General features: G+C 35.5%; 2 protein-coding genes across 4 annotated transcripts in view; both read left to right on the top strand.

The window, feature by feature from the left end:
• Positions 1-21,592, top strand: part of Pdp (pyruvate dehydrogenase [acetyl-transferring]-phosphatase 1-like protein, mitochondrial) — a 136,524-nt gene that overhangs the window by 28,823 nt on the left and 86,109 nt on the right. The window lies entirely within an intron of this gene.
• The window catches only part of t (C45 family peptidase tan), a 39,119-nt gene that overhangs the window by 15,097 nt on the left and 2,430 nt on the right, over positions 1-21,592 (top strand). For 2 of the 3 annotated variants that reach the window (XM_034983594.2, XM_034983592.2), the window contains exons 2-6: positions 15,628-15,719; positions 16,675-16,869; positions 18,201-18,308; positions 19,774-19,875; positions 20,351-20,483. In XM_034983594.2, coding sequence (XP_034839485.1) covers positions 15,628-15,719; positions 16,675-16,869; positions 18,201-18,308; positions 19,774-19,875; positions 20,351-20,483 — 630 coding nt within the window. Of the gene's footprint in view, positions 1-13,272; positions 13,366-15,627; positions 15,720-16,674; positions 16,870-18,200; positions 18,309-19,773; positions 19,876-20,350; positions 20,484-21,592 lie in introns of those variants that run through there. The other variant, XM_034983593.2, reaches the window with a different exon arrangement.

The raw sequence follows: 21,592 nt of genomic DNA, 5'->3' as shown, positions 1-21,592 counted from the left end.
ATCCTATAAGGGTTCCTTTTCCTTTTGAGGTACAAAACTTTAAAAAGTAGGTTTCTTGCACGATGGTACGGAATCATTCGTGTGCGAGTCCAACTCGCACTTGACCCCTTTTTCCTCTTTGGTTTGTATTTTCTACTAGACGCCTTTGATTACTATATTTACCTTATTACTGCTCTTTATCTATTACCTTGCTAGCCAGGTCCTTATGGGAAGAGGTCTAAAACCATACCCGCTTCCCATGACGAGCAAATATGGACATTAGAGTTTATCTAAGTTTTATATAATATGTCCTCCGAAAAAGCATTTGGTTTTTTATCTATGACATCAATCCATTTTCCTAATGCCTATAATTTCTTTCATTACATAACTTAGTCAAAACCCTGTTGTCAAAAGGTTATTATATTAGCCCTTGTATTTGAGATTGGTTCAGAGGTTGAGGCGTAAAGTGGGTATGGATCATATTTATACCTATATATAGTACTAGCTTATGCTCGCGACTTCGTCCGCGTGGACTACACCTATTTCACCCCTTAGAGGTTTAATTTTCAAAAATCCTTTCTTAACGGATGCCTACGTCATAATAGCTATCTGTATGCCAAATTTCAGCCCGATCCGTCCAGTAGTTTGAGCTGTGCGTTGATAGATCAGTCAGTCAGTCACCTTTTCCTTTTATATAGTTAGATTTTAATAGGTCTTGACTTTTAAAGATATTAGTCCATTATTGGTCATTATTTTATTGCAAAATTTCCGAATCAAACATTCTATCTAACATTTCACATCCAATAAACATAAAATTAACAAATTTTACTATATTACGTAACCGAAAAAATAATGTATGGCCACAGTAGATTAAAATTTTGGTGTGAAAAAATTCAAAGCAATCTATAATTCATCAACGTTTAATCTTCAAGGTCATTTGATTGCAGGCTCATTAATTTTCACTTTTATTTCCTTTTTTAGGGTTCTGTAGGAAAGGGTGTACAAGGAACGCTTACAGTTTCGTCTAGTCCGTCTGTCTGTATGTTACAGTTATTTTACAAACCTAAATATAAAAAAGGGAAAAGTTGACCCCTAAAGGGGTAAAATAAGAAATTAGTAATATAGAAAATAACGGAATTTATTGCTGTCACACAGAAGCATACCTAATTTAAATTTTCAGGATAAGTACCTCCTGTAAGGTTATTTTTAAAAACTTCTTTCTTTAACTTTCATATGATACCCCATTTGATATAGTCACTCACTTCGAATGTTGAAAATACTAATTATTAGTTCATGACAACAATTTAATTTTTTTTGTGTGATCTAGGCCTAAATTCACGGTTTTCAGATTTTTTCAGATTTTTTCCCAAATGTCAGCTATAAGATCTACCTACCTGCCAAATTTCATGATTCTACGTCAACGGGACGTACCCTGTAGGTTTCTTGACAGACAGACAGACAGACAACAAAGTGATCCTATAAGGGTTCCGTTTTTCCTTTTGAGGTACGGAACCTTAAAAATATTATGGTTTACTCGCACGTATCATACCTACCTTGTCAAACAGATATTTTTAAATCATTACAAGATTTTTCGGAAAAAAACGGCCGTAGAAATAGTGATCGCCAAAGTTTTAACAAAAACTCAAAGAACACCTACGCCTAAGGTTCCGCAGCGATGCTAAGCTACTAGCATCTTACCTTATGCGTATTCTAACACGCATTAGACGAGTAATTATTTGCCTACCTTATTATTCCGCAAACAAACAATCACAACCTTTATGGCGAAGTGATTACTGTGGTGGTCCTGAGTACGATTTCTAACAGAGGCAATTTAAAAATTATTACCATTTAGAGATACTCGTTGTTTTAAAAAAAACTGCAATACCCATTCTAGACTAGCCCACTTCTATTAACTTTAATAGCTATAGCTATAGTTAGAGAAACAGAGAGAGATCGACTGGTAGGTAATTTATACTCTCTAAACAGATTCTGCAACAAATGAGGATAAAGCCAATTACGAGTGCAATAAATAAATAAAATTACAAAAAAAAATCTGACTTACTAAAGATCCTAATAAGAAAGTAATGTCCTCAATTAAAAAATCTTTTCAAAAATAAGCTTTTATTTAATTTATGTACCTACTAGAACGAATAATTTGTTTCAAGACCAATCCAATCCAAGGAGTCCAAACACAATGGAGCTTTGATAAGTACCTACTCCTTACTTACAACCTTATTATTGCATTGTCATCGAAGTTACATACATATTATGTGTTCCAAATTTCAGGTTAATTGGTCAGGGGAACTGGTTAATATTCAGTTGCCGGATTTAGCATGGAAAGTTAAATATAAGATTTCATAGACCAAAATGAGTCGATTGTTTGAAAAGCATGACCAAAATTTTGATTCTTGTTCTTGCTCATTTATTATCTCAAGGTTCAAAAGCATAGGTATGGTGTTTTATTTTAACAATATATAAACAAGTGCAAAACTTAAAACAAACCACTTCCAAACCAATCGATAGTTTTACGTGTAAGTACCAACCTTAAACCTGTATAACACATAATTCGAGACCTAGACCGTGAACGGGTCGACGTGCTACATAACTCACGTAGTAACACGAATAATCCATACTAATATTACATATAAATGCGAAAGTGTGTCTGTCTGTTTCAATCTCTTAGCTTTTCATTGCCCATCCGTTTAACAGATTTACGTACACGACGATTTTTGGTACAGAGATAGCTTACATCCCAGGGATGAAAATAGGCTACATTTTATCTCGGAAAATCAAGGCGTTACCACGGGATTTTAAAGAACCGAGGCCTTTGTGGATAGAGTCGCGGACTTCATCCAGTAAATAATAATTTAAATGGTAGACCATGAACACGGTTAAGCTCACCCACAGTGCCGTGATAGTGTTTGAGAGAGAGGAACTTTTCTATGAACTACTGTTGAAGTTCTAGCAATTTTTCTGTTAAATTTAAAATTATTTAGTTTTAAGGGTAAAAGTCTGAACTGTTTTGTGATAATCATTAATTTTGAAATTTTACTCGGTAAATCTTAAATTAAATCTTAGGAGGTACCTCAGAGATACGCAAAACTGCAAATAATAGCTAAACCAGGACCATAACTAGCTTACAACTAATATTTGGTATCACAGACTCAACCTAATTTTGGCTTTAATTTTATCAGAACATTAAATGATTTTATTGAGTATTATTTAAAAAAAATATAAGGGTTGTTCAAAGACTGGCCTATTATTAAAAAAAATCTTTTAAGTTCACTTTAAAACAATTTTAACGATATCTCACATTTAACAAGCCAAGGTAGAGTAGGTAGGTAGACTAGTATATATTATGGTTTTTCTGATTTTGAAATAACTGCCTTTAATTAAGCACACACTACGGTTAATTACATTTAACAAAAAACCAAAAAGATCTTTGTTTATTATTTTGGTCTATCCATCTGTCAGTCTGTTCATAGGAGTTTTACAGACAATAAGGTGTACAGGGGTGATGTTATAGGAAAGTGTATTCGTAGTGACTATCCTGTATAAGTCTCGCAAATTGCTATGGCACTGGAACCATGTCTCATTAACATCGAAATGACGTTATTTTGACGTCAGCCGAAATAAAAATATACCATCAGCTCGATACTTCAGTCTAGTGCTGACGGCACTAAAATGACGGCCACGCTTATTAGCAATTTATGGGACTTATAAAACAAAGAGTTCTTACGAGATTTCAAAAAACCTTTCCTTAAACCCGTTGACCAAAGTTAATAAAGTAGACAATCCATACTAATATTATAAATGCGAAAGTGTGTCTTTCTGTCTGTCTGTCTGCTAGCTTTTCACAGCTCACCTGTTTAACCGATTTTGATGAAATTTGGTACAGAGATAGCTGGCATCCCGGGGAAGGACATAGGCTACTTTTTGTCCCGGAAAATCATAGAGTTCCCATGAGATTTTTAAAAACCTAAATTCACGCGGACGAAGTCGCGGGCATCAGCTAGTATTACAATAAAATTTAAAGCTAGAAGTATCTAATTACAATACTTAACCATTTCCGCGTGGAATGGTGCGAAGAATACTGGCTGAATTTCTGCGCTGGACTGCCAGGCAGACTGCAGACTTTTGATCCCGGAAAATCAAAGTGTTCCCACGGGATTTTTAAAAACCTATATATATAAATAAATAATACTTGGGAGTGGGAGCGCCCGATGGATTTCAATTTGATTGGTGTTGTCTCAATATCTAGATATATTTCATCCAAATAAATCCTTAAAGCCGTTTCCAAGAAACCAAATATATATCTTAAATTTATAAAATGAAAAGGTGAGTGACTGACTGACTGACTGATGTATCAACGTACAGTTCAAACTACTGGACGGCTAACCCCAGCCTAAGAATCTGGGGTTATAAACATGAAATTTTCACAGTAGGTTCCTTTTATAACGGAGGCATCCACTAAGAAAGGATTTTCGGAAGTTCAAGCCCTGAAGGGGTTAAAAAGATGATTGTGTACCAAGTGATTAATAAACAAATTCTAATTCTAAATTCTAATTCTAATTTTTAAAGTAATATCGATGAAAATTAGTATATAGGCTTCCGGTTAAAAATATAAAATACGTATTTCAAAAAATTCTATTAATAACCCTCGTATTTATTATTTCTTACATATTTTCATAGGGGATGAAAATTTGTAAGAAAGGTCATCATTTTACAATTTATTTCCATGAAAATTGGTGTTTGGGCTTTCGGTTACCAATGAAGAAATACCTGTTTAAGGATTTTTGGAAATACCACCCCGACGCCGATTTTCTAAATTTCACTCAAGCGAAGCCGAGGCGGGTCAGCTAGTATACTCATAATATACAATAATAAATATTTGTGTAGTTTAATGGGTGTTGCGTAAGAAGATATTTTTATTTAGATATATCATGGATCAACTAATCTTATCAGAGGCGATACGATAAATTATTTAGATACATTTCGATATAAAAGCAACCCATTTATTATATTATCTAAATTACTTCAACATAGCATATATTATTATATGGCCCACCGTTGTCTGCTGGATTGAAAAGGCTCTCTCTAAATAATCTTAGTAGGTACAGTTCCCAGTTTGCGTAGAGTTTCAGTTGAAGAATTGATTTTCTATAAATATTTCATTTTTATTTTATTTAGGTAGGTACCTACATAACTTTTGAGAATTCTGATGCCCGACAGGTTGACACTCAAACCCTTGCCGTTGCACTAAATTGATACTATTCTGGAAAACAGACATTGCATTTGTCTGCATTTTGAAAATATAACCATTATATAAACACTTCAAAACTCTTGAAAGTCTAGATGAAATTATATATTATTGAACAAAAATACTTGTCAGCTGCACTAAAGGCAGCTATTCCTACAAACCAGAAAGAAAAAGTGGGCTTTGTCCATTTAATCCGGGGCTTAAAAAACATCTCTACATATAAAAATGAATCGCAAAATGTGTTGCTGATCGCAAATCTCCAGAACAGCTGAACCGATTTCGCTAATTCTTTTTTCATATTCCTTGAAGTACGGGGATGGTTCTTACGGAGAGAAAAATTTAAAAACTTCCTGAAAAAGAATCGACTGTAAAGGGCGGTACGAAGTTCGCCGGGGCAGCTAGTTTTCAATAGAAATCGTGAAGATTCTTTGCAACGCTGCTGCCCCCCAGACCATCAGTACCTACTGATGTAACCACACCTGCTAGTGCAAGATTGTACATCTACTTCAAAGGGAAACCGGAATATTTAAAAACAGGTCAAATGCGAGTCGAACTCGCACACGAAGGGTTCCGTATCATCATACCTTATATTATGAAACTAGCTTCTGCCCGCGGCTTCGCCCGCGTGGCCTACAGGAAATAAATGTCATTTTTTTTCAGAAACAAACATTAAAACATCAGGACGCGCACCCTGCACCAGCACCAAATAACACATATAACCTTCCAACCCACATTTCATCCCTTTATCGGGGGGGGTTTGGGGGGATTTTCTCATAGTCTTAGCTGACACCTAACCTCAAGAAAAAACCTACTTTCCAAATTTCAAGTTAATAATATCAATAATTAAAACTGTCCCATACAAACTTTCATCCCCTATTTTACCACCCTTATGGGCGAATTTTCCAAAAATCCTAAAACACGTATTTCTTCATTTGTGACCGAAAATCCAAATACCAATTTTCATGCAAATAACTTGAAAAATGACGGACTTTCATACAAACTTCCATCTCCCATTTAACCCACTTAAGGGGTGGAATTTCGAAAAATCCTTTCTCAGTGGATACCTACTCTTATAGACCCCTCCAAATTTCATGTTTTAGGACCAGCGGCTTAGGCTGTGCGTTGATATATATGTCAGTCAGTCAGTCAGTCAAGACTTTGAATTTTATATATATAGATAACACTTTTTTTGTGCTAGGTAGGTATAATGATTTTCAGGGTTTCTCTGTAGGTAGGTACTTGTGCTATAAAATATTGCTACTTGCCAAATTTCATGATTCTAGGTCATCGGGTAATACCCTATGGGTTTTGATTGCCTTTACGGGTTTTGACAGACACACAGACAACGAAGTGATCCTAAAAGGTTTCCTTTTTTTCTATGGAGATACGGAACCCTAAAAAGAAGAAATCGTAATAATATATAAGGCCTTGGGCCGAGTCAACAATAATTATAATACCTTAATCTTAGGTAGATAATGATTTTAAATAGATATGTCATTATTATGTCAGTAAGTACCAATATAATAGTTTATTGTGGTTGCAGCAGTTAGTCACGAACATAAAAACTTCACTAACTACTTGTAGAAGTACCTACCTATAAAACACGTGTTAAAGTTCTTTTATTGTTGTTAAAAAGTTAACGTCCTTTAGAACTCGTAAAATGTAATGCAAAGTTTAAAGTTAATAACTATTATACTTACAAACTATAACTTGTAGGTATTACAATAAAACTTAAAGTATCTAAAATTTCAAAACCCTATTTCATCCCCTTAGGGATTGAATTTTCAAAAATCCTTTCTTAGCGGATGCCTACGTCATAATAGCTATCTGCATGCCAAATTTCAGCTTGATCCGTTCAGTAGTTTGAGCTGTGTGTGAGTGTGTGAGTGTGAGTAGATAGATTAGTCAGACAGTCAGTCAGTCAGTCACCTTTTTCTTTTATATATTTAGACACACTAACTTCAGATTACATGCTAAAAATTGTTTCTTTACCTTATACCTGTAGGTAGGTATAGCTTGAAAATACGTTTTTTTTCAAAAAAAATCTTTATTAAAAATTCAAGTGAATGGAAATATTAAATGGGAGTTGTTCATTTAATTGACCCGGTACTTAATTGGATGGTAAATTAATTTTAATACAATATAATATGTATACCCATGAGCAGCTACCACTACAAACCGGAAACAAAAACACGCTGGTTTTACCCATTGAACCCGGGGTTTACCGAAACCTGTAGAATCGGTGTATTAGTATTGATCACAAAAGAAAGCTAGATTTTTTTTTAAATATCAACTAACTACGTACCTACCTAGTACTTCATTCTTTAGCCGTCTAAATAATAGCGTCATAAAATAAAATATTGTAAGAAAAGAGCGAAAGTGTTTAAAAAGTTAAGTAACACAAAAGTTACCTAGGTACCTATGCTAGGTACTTACCGTAATTAAAAATGTACCTACCCCTTGGCCTTTTAGGAATTAAATATATAGTAAATATAAATTTTCTCAATTACATCCAGATACATTGAGAATTGAGATTGAGACAGTTTAAGGACGTTTGAAATAGGAAACATCCTAAAATTTATCGTTAATATATAAAAAAATCTGTACAAAAAATTAATGTTTTTAGTGCACAGTATATTAATTATTAACTAATGTATATAATGTATCCAATATTAGAATAATTCATTATCAAATGGAACCAGTTTAGAGCTGCAGGGCGGAAATGAAAGGCATTGAATACTGTAATTAATAAGAACAATAACTACATATTTAATATTATGAATGCGAAAGTGTGTCTGTCTTCTAGCTTTTCGCGTTTGGATGAAATTCGGTACCATTTCTTTACAAAATAAGTACATGGTCCTAGGTGTATAATTTAGAACTAAACGATCAGGACTTCTAAATTTAATATAAATTGCTAGGTATAAATCCCGCAAATTGCTATTGCCCTGGAACCATGTCTCATTAACATCGGAATGGTGTTATTTTGACGTCAGCCGAAATAAAAATATACCATCAGCTCGAAACTTCAGTCTATTGCTGACGTCACTAAAATGGCGGCCACGCGCATTAGCGATTTGCGGGACTTATACGAACATTATTATAAAATATTTTATTATGTGATTGTATTATAAATCCTAACAAAGCAACATATTTATAATCATTATTTATATTCATAACAAATATGTATTAACAAGGAAGCGGTAGTAACTTTAACCGTTTAAAATAATGGTCAAATATTTTGGTAACTCTGGAACTACCCACTTTTACAGAAATCTGACCTAACCACAGACAAAGATATTTGTTTTCAAACCGTATTTTCAAAATTTCATTGAGTGTTATTATTTAATATTCAAAAGAGAACCAAACTACGTTTGTATGGAAAGCGTTGGGATGCATGCTAGGGTTAGGTACTTCCCAGAGTGAACTATAGTGAGGGAACTCTCGGTTTGATCTTGATTTTATTAGTTCCCTAACTGTTGTGAACTGTGATGGGGTCTTCTAGCCTAGGTACATACAGGCAAACTTCCAATGTGCATTTCATTATTGCGCGTGATTACAAACGTGTAAATGCAGGGTTATAGAATCATGAAAGGTCATTTTATTCTATGTTTGAAAATATTTAAATTTGATTCTATTTTTAAACGTCTGGAACTCAGTAGAGTAATATGAATTGATTTATTATGCATTACAATTAGTTTTAGAGTCATTTTGTCGGTCCGATTAAGATCTAAACCTATTTATATAATATGTATTTCTATTAAAACAATTTAATAAGACCGCTGAATTTGTAGGATGATTGCTATATAGCAGTGCATTTAGCCAATTGTAAGAGAGTATGTGCAAACTACTTTTGATTGTGATCATCACACTCTAGCTGTCAAACTTCGGTGATAGGCCGATAGTACGCGAGAGGTCGAGATGGCAATCGGGGAGGCAACGCCCCGCACAGCCCCAGCGCTAACCAGTGCGGGCAAGCGCGAGTGACGCGGGGCGTCCCCCAGCCTCATACCCCGATTGCCATCTCAACCTAATGCGAACTGTAGGTTCGATGTTCAGCGGATCTAGATGGATCAAGGATGATCAAGCGGATTTTTAGAAAAAAACCGCGATATAAAATATTTTTATATCATTTGGGATGACACTGAAAGTTAGATATATCTATTTACTCTTTTGTAATTCTTTATTTGTTGTGTTTAGTGGTCATAGAAAAGTCCAGTCTAATTAGACATTCAGGGTTTATTCGCATAGAGCTAAAAATTTGTACGAATGTTCGGAACACTACGAAACAATAAATGAAATGTGAAAAGTCTCTATCGATCCGAAATTTGCAAAAAAAGATATTTAAGGACCTTGACTCCTTCTTATTCTGGGAGGAAGATACACAGTAGTACTTATGTGATGAGTTAAGATGATGATTATGAATGTGCGAATTACCTACTTATTTTTAAATTTTTTGACAGTTAGTATTACCGTGGGCGTGAAGCACAGGGTTGCAAATGGAGGTAAATTACACACCCGAGTGACGCATTTTGCGTTTGCTTACGAAATGTGTAGGTCTCTCTCCATTCCATTCATAATAATTTTGGCTATGGGATCAATGACTCTACTAAAGCTCCTTAATGCACGGCATCTGAACTCTGAAGCCGTAAAATTAAATTCGGATCTAGTGCGCCACTTTTCTAAATTATTATCTACTGCATACCTATAGTAATGACTTTATCTGATTATATTATTATAGGTAGGTATTTTTATTTTAAATAATATATATTATTTAATGAAAATATTACAATAAAACTTAAAGCTAGCCTTATCTAATTACTATATAAATCATGACCGCGTGGAATGGTGCCAAGAATACTGGCAGCATTTCCGCGCGGGACAGCCAGGCTGATCCGTTGCGCAAAAAATGAACCAGCCCTTCTGTCACCAGATGAGGCTATAAATCGCGGTGAAATGTCTCGTAAATTTTTTTTAGCACTAAGACCGCATAGCCCCAGGGTCTCCACGGCAAACGGCACAAAAATGTAACTCTCTATAAGAGAGGCATACTTGCGCCGCTTGCCGTTTTCAGCTGTTTCTGCTGCGGCTCCCGGTCTTGATGCTGTCTTCCTGATATGACACGGGGCCAATGTGTCAACGCAAGTTGCGTCCCACATTAGCGCCCGTCCCCGTTCCCAGGGAACCAGCGCCAATCCATCAGGTCTCTTGCCATCATCCCGACTAATCCCTGCCGGCTCAATGAGCGCAGGAATATTTATGGTGGCAAGAGCTCTTTTAATAATAAATTTATATTCAATAATATCTATTATCTGGCAGGTTAATAATTAATTAACTACGTAGCATTTACCTGGTAGGTAATTAATCGGTTCTAATTAAATTGATAATGATTTCTTTTAAAGAAGTATCAATTTTTCAATTTTTTTATTGGACACAAAAAAACTGTGTAGGTACTACGAGCCTCCGAAAAGAACTAAATTTTTAATTTTATTATTTTAAAATATTATCTTTTATATGATGATACGAAACTCTTTTTTGATAGATTAAAGTACCAGTAAAAATACTCGTACCTATTATTATTTATTAGAAAACAGTGTTAAGTAACGATTTTATCTAACAACTCATCCTATTATTCAGGGCACGAGTGAAGGAAAAGCGCATAACTCGGATCCCCAATGAACCATTCAGATACCAACTTGATCTCTTAATATCCTCTTTTTCCTGAAGTCGCTTGAAAATTTTGGCAAGAAGCAGATTTTTCAACCATAAGTAATGTATTTTTTTAATCAGATTATTTATTTATTTAAATTTGCAGAAAGTACGAATGACCGAGTTATTTTTAATTAATTCAGTATCATTGATAGTTGTAAATCTAATTAAATAATGATTATATAATGGGGTCAGTAGATCAACGGGGAGGCGAGTTACGTGTACGATATAAGAGATAAGAACGGCCTTCGCCCATCTGATGACCTGATCGAAGGTTTAAAAAAATGTAGCAATCCTAAATAGCTTAGGAAAACAGTTCAACGGTCAGGGTTGCCGCGTTTTCAAGTTTGCATAATATTTACACTCATCTAATAACCGAGTTATTTAACCAATCGAGAGCAGGAAACATAAGTAAATCTCTGTATACAAAAATGAATCGCTGAATGTGTTGCTGATCGCGAATCTCGAGAACAGCTGAACCGATTTCGCTAATTCTTTTTTTATAATATTCCTTGAATTACGAGGATGGTACTTACGGAGAGAAAAATTTAAAAAATTACCTGAAAAAGAATCGCCTGTTAGGCGGTACGAAATTCGCCGGTTCAGCTAATATATAAATAAATCAAATTTCAAAGTGTTTTGTTCAATTAAACTTTTACAAGTACTTTTGAATTTTCAATTGCATATCACTGGTTTGGAATGCCTTTCAAGGAGCATAAGAGCGTAAGAAAATGTAAATTCACCCAAGGATATGCAGACAACAGTTCAAGGTTGCCGCATTTTAAAGTTTAAATTCAAGCATTGTTAATTAAATATAATGATGTGCCTTGCCGGGCAATGAGAATTTATCTATCGATATCGCCAACTAAATATACGGCCAATTAAAGACAAACAAAATCATATCGCACAATGGTTATGTTAGTTGCGTAAAGCATAATATGGGGTGTATTACGCTTTTCAAACTTGTAAAAAGTTGTGGAAAAATATTTTTAGTATTCTGTTGAGAAAATATTAATATTTGAAAATTATTAACACTGTATATTATGCATTTGCATAGTAGGTAATCTTATGGACAAAATATATTTATGTTTATTTAATCTAAAATGAGTGCATATCTAATTATAATGATTCAAAGCGAGTTTTCCAAGCCCACTTGGAAAAAATTGCACTTTGTCTCAGTTTTTCTTCCCAAGCTTGCGAGACATTGATATGAATAAATTATGAAAGTGCAATATTTTTTAGGATAATATATAAATGGTCGTTTTTAAGCTTTCGTACCCTAAGGGTCCCATCGGGACCCTATTAGGTACTAAAATATCGCTGTCCATATGTCCGTCTGTTTGTCAGTAGGTATCTTGGGAACCATAATAGGTAGAGATCTGAAATTTTCACAGAATGTGTATTTCTGTTGTCGTTATAACAACTAATACTTAAAATTTCAAAATTGCTGCCATGAAGAAAAAAAAGTGTTATTTTTTGTACGATAGTGCGGAACCCTTCCTGTGCGGGTCTGACTAGCACTCGACCAATTTTTAGATCTGATCTGGGTCACTAATTACAATAATATTACTGCCCAAAAATATTAACATAATACCTACATAAAATAACGAATAAATATTTAAATTATATTAATGATTAAATACGTATTTTCTATGATTAAGAACCAGTTTAACTTAAAACTGGCCTAATATTAATTCAACTTCATGCCTTAAAATACCTACCTACCTATTTTTGAATATTCTATACCTAGAAAAATTAAAAAATTCGATTGACGTAAAATTAACTAAGTAAATAATTTTCTTGTTTCAAAATGATGACGTTAACTTTTTAAATTAAGGTATGCATTACGTACAGCTTTTGTGCTTACCTGCCTAGTATTTAGTTTAACTACATTAGTAAAAAATATCAATTATAATTTCGCTTATAAATTTCCAGCATTAGGCTGGCAATTTATACGTACCGACTAGAACTTATGATTTTTTTAAGTATATAATTTTGTTAAGTAGATAGGTATTCATTGAAAAATTCAACGAATTAATACGTACTAACTACATTACATTAGTGAGTACATGTACATTAGTAGGTTTCATATAACTCGACCTCAACATACACTTGATTAGGTACTAAGAAAACATAGGATGCCAAAAAGGATACTGATTATCCGGAAAAAGTTGGCGTATCTTCTTCCAAATACTATTTACATCATTTAGAAATTCCAAACGCGATATTTCAGCTTATCCTCGATTGTGGTTAGACTTTAGGGCATACAGTAACTATGCTAACTATATTATAGACCGAGAAATATCAGCACCGCGCAGTGTCAATCGCGACTTTGCCGAGAGACGGCAAATAGTGCGGTAATATTAAAAAAATATAAATATATCACGACCTTGAGAACAAAATGAAGGAGCACAATGGTAAGTTCAAGGTTTCCTGCCCTTCATTTAAAATTAATATTTTACACGCAAACTGAACTTCCATTACTTTTCGGAAAAGTCATTTATTTTCAAAAAGTAAATTTTTGAGATGGAAAATTGATTAAAAACCAAAACCAAAACTTATATTTTTCCTTGTTCGACAATATTTTCATAAGAAACACTGCCTCATTTAAAAATATTTTCAGTCAGCCACAAAACAATAGCTTACAATAACATCTACCGGGAAATATAAAGCATAGATATATACTCGTAGAGATAAACATCAGTGTTCGTAAAACAAAGCGAGGCAGTATTTAAATCACTATTAAGTAGAGAGGTGCAGGTACGAGGGGAGAATTGTACTCACAGTACAACAAATTAAAGCAGAAAATATCTGAAATAACCTCTGTGACACCGTGATTTACACGGTTACGACTACCTAGATAAGCAAGAACTCAAGAAGAACGCAAGAAATCTTCTAGAAATTGCCAGTTCCCGTCATTTTCTCCCCGACAAAACGCAGATAATGCACAAATTCCCACCGCGAATATATATAAGTTAAAAAGACACGCATTCACACGCACTCGAAGAATGCGCGCATTTTGTCGTTTTTCTTTGTATACGTCACTACGCAGGTACCTACTATCACCTAAAAATTGTATCAGAATATTACTAAATGTGTAGTTTATGAAGGCACCTTGACCATTTATTAAATCTATCTATATAAATAAAAATCGCCGAAATACGCACATAACTTCCGAACGAATGCTCCAAATTGGATAATTCTTTTTTGTGATGTTTGTACTTGTCAGGAAAAGGTTTGTATGAAAGATTTTTTAGAAAATCCGCGGGAAAAGATGGTTCCCACGGGATGCGGACAAAGTCGCGGGCAACAGCTATTTTAGTCTAATTTTGAGCTAAATTTTGAGGCAGGTAATGATGCTACAAAAGAGGCTGCATCATGACCTTGATACTTCTTAAGTTTTCGAAAATACGTAATCCATTCTTATATTATAAATGTGAAAATGTCTATTTGTCTAACTACTACCACTTCATGGCCCATCTGTTTGACCGAGCTTGATCCCGGAAACGAACATAGGCTGCTTTTATATCGGAAAATCAAAGAGGTCCCACGGGATTTTTGAAAAACCTAATTTCACGCGTACGAAATCGCTGGCATCATCTAGCTTTAAATATACTTCGATATTAAACTGAAAATAGGTAAAGCTAAAAGCTGAACTCATTGATTATTAATTAGGTAGGTACTAGGTATTAACGTCATGCTAAGATACCGTGTAAGTTTGAGAGACATTACCAAATTAAAAATAAATCAATGTTTTAGGCTAAAAATTGATTTATTTTTTAGCCGTGTTTAACGATTTACCTAAAATGTGATTCTCTTAATAGCAAAAGTGTGCCACTTATAATCATCGAAAAAAGAACTCTGCCTTCGTTTCCTTAACGTTTAACCTTAGCACAAAAATAGCAAAGTTTAAGTAGGTATATTATGAACCATGTTGCCATAGGTACCAAACGAAACACAAAACTTTTTCAATACAACTATTTACTTAGCTAGTTATTATGTTTATTTATCTACATTTTCCTCTCATATACGCAAGAGCTATTACCTACTTTTTGATTATATATGTATACCTAGTGAAACCCGGATGTCACAAATCACGACAAGATCGTGATAACTTAAAACATTGAACTACATAATATATGACATAACCGATAGGCTACCTACTGAAGGTACCTATTATCACTGAATAAACTAGTGTTTTTTCTGATATCTATTGAAAATTTTCACATGATATCAAAAAATTCAAATTAATTTATCAAAAATATATTTATACTACGAGTATATTAAGATGACTTCGTACGCGTAAGTTTCGGTTTTATAAAAATCCCGTTAAATTTTCCGGAATAAAAAGTAGCCTATGATATATGTCTTTGGATTACTTGAATCTCTAGGTGTATATAAATAGATGATAATGATAAATGTCCGCAACGTCGTCGATATGGATTTAGGATTTTAAAAACGCGTGGGAACTCTTTGACTTTCTGGGGTTAAAAGTATCCTATATCCGTTTCCAGAACGCAAATTACATCTGTGCCAAAACCGGTTCCGCGGTTAAGCTATGAAAAAGGAAAACTCTCAAAAAAGTTAATTTCGCATTTGTGGATAAAACCATGGAATTCAAACTCTCGCGCCAAAATAACAACTTTACAGCCTTGCATAACAAATAACTATTTTTTCAGGTACAGTAACATGTGAAAAATCACTGGGTAGGCGACGAGCAGTACCGGTGATATTCGTTCAAGGCTCTCATTACGATGTCGGTTATGATGTTGTGAGTAAACAATTAATTAATTAATTAGGAATCAGAAAGATACGTCTTGATGTTAAAAATAAGTATAAATAGATTTCAGACAAATTGTTCGTTGGTATCTGAAAATTCAACTGATTCAATTATATTTGAGCTTAGGTATAATCAACTGGCAAAATTAACGTGTATTATTCATAGTATAGGACCTTATAACCTGGGTACAAAACTAAGCTTCGCTTGGCGTCTTTCGATTTGATTCGTGTTATCCCAGAATTCTCGTAGGAAGACCTCCAAGTATAGGTACTATACTAGAACATCATCATCTCAATCTATTGCCAATAAGATTCAATCAAGAGTCAGGCATGCTGCGCTTTATAGTTTGAAAATTCAAGCAAGGTTTACACCTATCTGATAGTAATCGAACAAATTTAATACTAAAGGAGAGCAATTATCTAAATAGGTATATAAAAGAAAAACTGACTTACTGACCGATTGAATGACTGATTGACTGACTGACTCTGACTGACTGACTGACTGATCTATCAACGCACGGCTCAAACAGCTAGATCTGAAATTTGGCATACATATAGCTATTATATAATAAAATGACACTCATATTTAATTAGCTATGAAAGTTTCATTGACGTTGAGGTTTATAAAACTTACTACCTGTCTGCCCGCAACCTTATCCGCGAAGATTTCGATTTTCAAACATCCCGTAGGTAGGTACCTACTCTGATTTTTCGAGGTTATATGTAGACAAAGTGTTTTATGTTTGTCACCAGGAAGGTTACATCTCTGCCAAATTTCCTTAACCTTATCAAAGGTGTGTGAAGTCTGCCAATCTGCACTTGGTCAGCGTGGCGGATAATGGCCAAAAGCCTTCTCATTCTGATAGTAGACCTGTGTTCAGTAGTTTTCCGGCGATGTGTTGATCATGATGATGATGGTGTTAGGCACTTAAATGTCTTTGTTCCAGGGTCGTACATTCTCGTACATCATAAAAGACTTCATAGCCACATATGAAAATCTGAGGGACTTTGAGAAAGAATACAAAACGGATACCGGCCGGGATGCGTATGACAAGACACTTGCCAATATGAAGAGTCGTTTCCCCTATTACATCAAAGAGATGCAGGGTGTTGCCGACGGTGCCAATGTCCCATTCCACCTGGTGAGCTTTTTAATCTGTACCAACCGCCAGTTTTATCATCTAGCGAGCGTTGCAAACGGCAAAATTTCACTAATACCAACGGTATTTGACTATTAGTCAAATCAGTAACTTTTTATCAAACGTCAAAATATGCGAGCTTCTATGAAATACTGAAATGTGAATAATCGATAATATAAAATGGTTATTACACTTAAAACTAACAAAGGACGTGGATTTTACGTATTTTGGAACACCGTCTAAGTATTTAATAATCACTGAGAAATACTTTATTTTTGACATGGGCAAATTCCCAATTGCTCATAGCTAAATTAACTGTAATAAGCTGTGATAGCCAAGTCAGGGGTTCGATCCCGGGCACGCACCTCTAACTTTTCTGAGCGATGTGCGTTTTAAGTAATTAAATATCACTTGCTTTAACGGTAAAGGAAAACATCATGAGATCTCTGCATGCCTGAGAGTTCTCCATAATGTTCTCAAAGGTGTGTGAAGTCTACCAATCCGCACATTGCCAGCGTGGTAGACTATGGCAAAAACCCTTCTCTCTGATAGGAGACCGCTCTGTAGTGAGCCGGCGATGGGTTGATCATGATGATGATGATGATGATGAAATAAACCGTATTGGCGGTTTCTCTGGTGCTGCAAATATTCATGGGTGGCGGTAATCACTTAACATCAGATGACCCGCCTGCTCTTTAAAATTGTGGTACATATAATGTGCATATAGCGGGACAACGAAAACATAGTCGTATACCGTAGATCCACCAGTGGGACCACAGGCACGTAATATTATGGTGATATAGGACCATAGGTCCAGTGTCCACCAGTGGGCCGACGGGTCCGTCACGAAAATTGTGGTATTCCGTAGACTCACCAGTCGGTCAAAGCGGTGGGACCACGGACCCGGCATCCTACTTAGGTTTATAAGTCTCGCAAATTGCTAATGCGAATGGTCGCCATTTTAGTGACGTCAGCACTAGACTGAAGTTTCGAGCTGATGGTACTTATACTTTTCCTTAAATATAGTCAAATGACGTCAAAATGACGCCCTATGTTAATGGGGCATGGTTCCAACGCAATAGCAATTTGCGGGACTTATGATATAAAAGGAGAAACTAACGGAATAACATATCAACGTGGATAGTGTAGGTATCTGTGGTTGTAATAACATAGGTACACCTTGAAAAAATTTTCTTCAGTCAACTAAACACCTTGCCTCAGAAATACAGGAAAATAATTTTCATTTAAATTATGTAGGTATCTACCTACGTAGATAATGATGAAAAATTTTGTGCTGATTACATAATTTTATATTATACCTGCTATTTTTTCAGCTTTTCCTCCTACAAATGGACGATTTGATCGGCACTATCAACGATAATCATCTACCAAGGAACGATACCGGCGGTTGCAGTTCTTTAGCTATTAAAACTCCGAAAAGTGTTAGTATACGTTTTTAGTAAAAGCTCCTGAATTAAAATATTAGCAACATAATCGCTCCAGGAAAATCGATAGACCCTAAGCTCTACTTTGCAGTAAGTAGGCAATAGCACACGGTTGGGACAGTGCAGTCTAAGGTGGTAGTGGGCATAGCCGTAGGCAGGGAAGATTCTACCTATCTATGTACAGTACCTTTCAGGTAAGAAAATGTGTCATGAAATGAACAAACAGACAGTCTCACTTCCGCTCTATAATAATGAGTATGGATATGCATTTTAATTCATTTCACTTTTCCCATTTAAAAGGTGCTTTAAAAACCAAATTTTGTTATAGCTTTGCTCGTTTCCGCTTTGCTTTAATTTTTTTTTTGCACAGCGCTTTTAATTTTATCTTATTGACTATAATTAAAATGTAGAATCAAGGGTAGAATACTGACCAGCGCCGTCAAGTTACCTAGTCAGATATTTTTTTCTAAAAAGTTTAAAATGTTTGGCCATGATAGAATCCTCATGAAATCAATTTCTAGGTGGGTCTTTATAAAATACATACTTATCTACCACTCAAAAATGAACACTCGACATCGTGCGGTACCTGTATACCAGACATTTAAGACTATTTAAAAAATTATAAATCACCGAATTTGTTCTGCTCGAAATGGAACGCGGGAACTCCCAGAAAGACCACAGCCCTATGCTATAGGCAGATCGTCAATTTAATACAAAGGAGCAAATTCGTTACACTAATTAAGTGCTGCTGCCAAACTATCGTATTGGAGAATCAATTAGTTTCACACTCGAACCGTAACGAGTACCTAACGACGACGGACGTGTCTAATTGTAACCGTTCAACCTAACGTAAATGATCACGCGTGATTTACCATGAAAAGCTCTTCTCATTTACGTCAAATATAGGACAAAAGTCACAAAAGTGCTAACACGACTGTGCAGCTCAAATTATGCATTTAAAATGCAATAGTTTGCAGCGATACATAGCTATAGCGTTGCGTCCGCGTCGCTAGCCAGTGACTTACCATTGCTTACGTTAGCCACGATTCTAATGTAGCTACAAAAAGTCGCCGTGAGCGATGTCCCTTTTCCGATTTTTCTTAGACAATACCTTTTCAGCAAACTTTAGCCTTTTAGGAATGCTAGATATTATCCGAGCACAAACAAGTTTTGTTTGTGCTCGAACAGTATTAGATACAACTATTTCGGACTTTATCAATTAAGTATTATAGGTACCTATTCAGGTTACTAAATAGTTTACCTGTTATCAAACCGTGAATTGCTTCAACCTAGGTAAAATGGATCAGTCAAATAATAAAGAATCATTATGGAATATTCAATATACCTACTTATAATAAGTGCATAATATGGGCTAGTGTGTGAATTGAGATCATTGTAAGCTATTATATTATGCTCTCTTTATTCATGAAATTGTTTTTACCTTGTGTTGTTTCTGTTACAGGTTGTTCTGGGTCACACTGAAGATGCTTTTAGCGAAACACTGAACCATTTCTATATTATGTCTGCACATATCATACCGACACCAGAAGATAGGGAGAAAGGGGTTAGTACATAGTAGTCTTTACTTTTGTACATTCATCGATTGTCTCTAAACCTTTTATTATAAAGCCTTTATGTATACCTACCTACCCACTCTACTCAAGCGTCCATCGGGAGTCAGTTAAATAGAACTCTATCTTAGCTTGATGCTACGTCGCCTATAGTGCAAATTTTAGGGATAACCCCAAATATAGATTATCTAAATATTTAAAAGGAAATTGTGACTATCCCTATATAAACTGACTGACTAACTGACTGGCTGGCTGATTGACTGACAATGCACAGCTCAAACTACTGGAAAGATCGGTCTAAAATTTGGCATGCAGATAGCTATTATGACGTAGGCTATCCGCTAAAAAAAGGATTTTTGAACATTCACCCCCTTAGGGGGTTAAATTGAGGTTTGAGATTTGTGTAGTCGCGGACGAAGTTGCGAGCATAAGCTAGTTAAGAAAATAATTTTGATCTTATGATTTTAGGCCGTTGAAGAAAGATTTGCGTCACTTTGCTACGCTGGTCATATGCCGGGATACACCATGGGATACAATGAAAATGGCTTGGTATTCTCGATCAATACTCTAAGCCCATTGACTTTGAAGCCTGGAAATACGCGTGAGTATTCCTTTACGTGGTTTTCATGTAAAAATACACTGAAAGAAATGAACATACACAAGTAGGCACGCTGCAAAAGATGTGTCATATAAATGTCAGTTATTTTTTTATCAGATTCGAAGCGGCTCACCGAACGTACCGGGAATTTAAATACACACTTTGTGCCAAATGGGTTTCGTGTTGATATTGTTTTATCACTGACATTTATTTCCAAGTACTTAGATAGTAGATACGCTCACAGGACGCTCACTCTAGCTATCAGCGCCAAAACAGTGAAAATCAATTTTCTCAAGATCAGGTCGGCAATTACAACTCCCGTGTACTTGTATTAGCAGAGATCAGCGAAAGAAGTGCTCAGACAGTAGACGGAATGTCACTGTTCTTTCCTTTGGTATACCTTCATACCGCACGGGAAGAGAAAAGTTGACTGACGAGTAGTGACGAGCCAATCGCACTGCAAAATAGACGCACCTCTCTTCGCAATGGACAAACATTCTAGATTCTAGAAGTAGGAAACTAGGCGCGACCGAGCTTCACTCAGCGTCTTCCGTGTTCTTACCACAGATACTCAGGGATTACCTTATCTAGGTAAACTTGGAAAGTAAAACATCGTCTAAATACAAAATTGTATCCAGTTTCCGAGCCGTTTTCTGCGCGGCTTCGTACCGACCTTACAATAATAAGACAACACAGCGGCAGCGCTCACCATTGCGTCCGGTGGCTTCAAAGTTAGGTACATAGCTGTTCTTCCAGACGAGTGGGTCTCGGGATGAACGTGGACAAAACGAAAGTCATGTTTAATGAGTACGTTATCCCGAGATCCATCTCCGTCGAAAATGTCTGCATCGAAGTTGACAAGGAAGCTGACAGAAGAATACAGCTGGGCTGGGCAGCATTTGGTAAATTGCGTCAAGTCTTCAATTCGTCGATACCCCTAAGTCTAAAGACGAAAGTCTTTAATGAGTGTGTCCTACCTGTGATGACGTATGGCGCTGAAACGTGGACACTGACAGTTGGCCTTGTCCACAAGTTCAAAGTCGCTCAGCGGGCTATGGAGCGGGCTATGTTGGGTATCTCTCTGAGGGACAAAATCCGTAACGAGGAAATCC

The sequence above is a fragment of the Maniola hyperantus genome, chromosome Z (genome assembly GCF_902806685.2).
Source record: "Maniola hyperantus chromosome Z, iAphHyp1.2, whole genome shotgun sequence".
NCBI classification, from domain to species: domain Eukaryota; kingdom Metazoa; phylum Arthropoda; class Insecta; order Lepidoptera; family Nymphalidae; genus Maniola; species Maniola hyperantus.
This window is presented reverse-complemented; position numbering and strand designations above follow the sequence as displayed.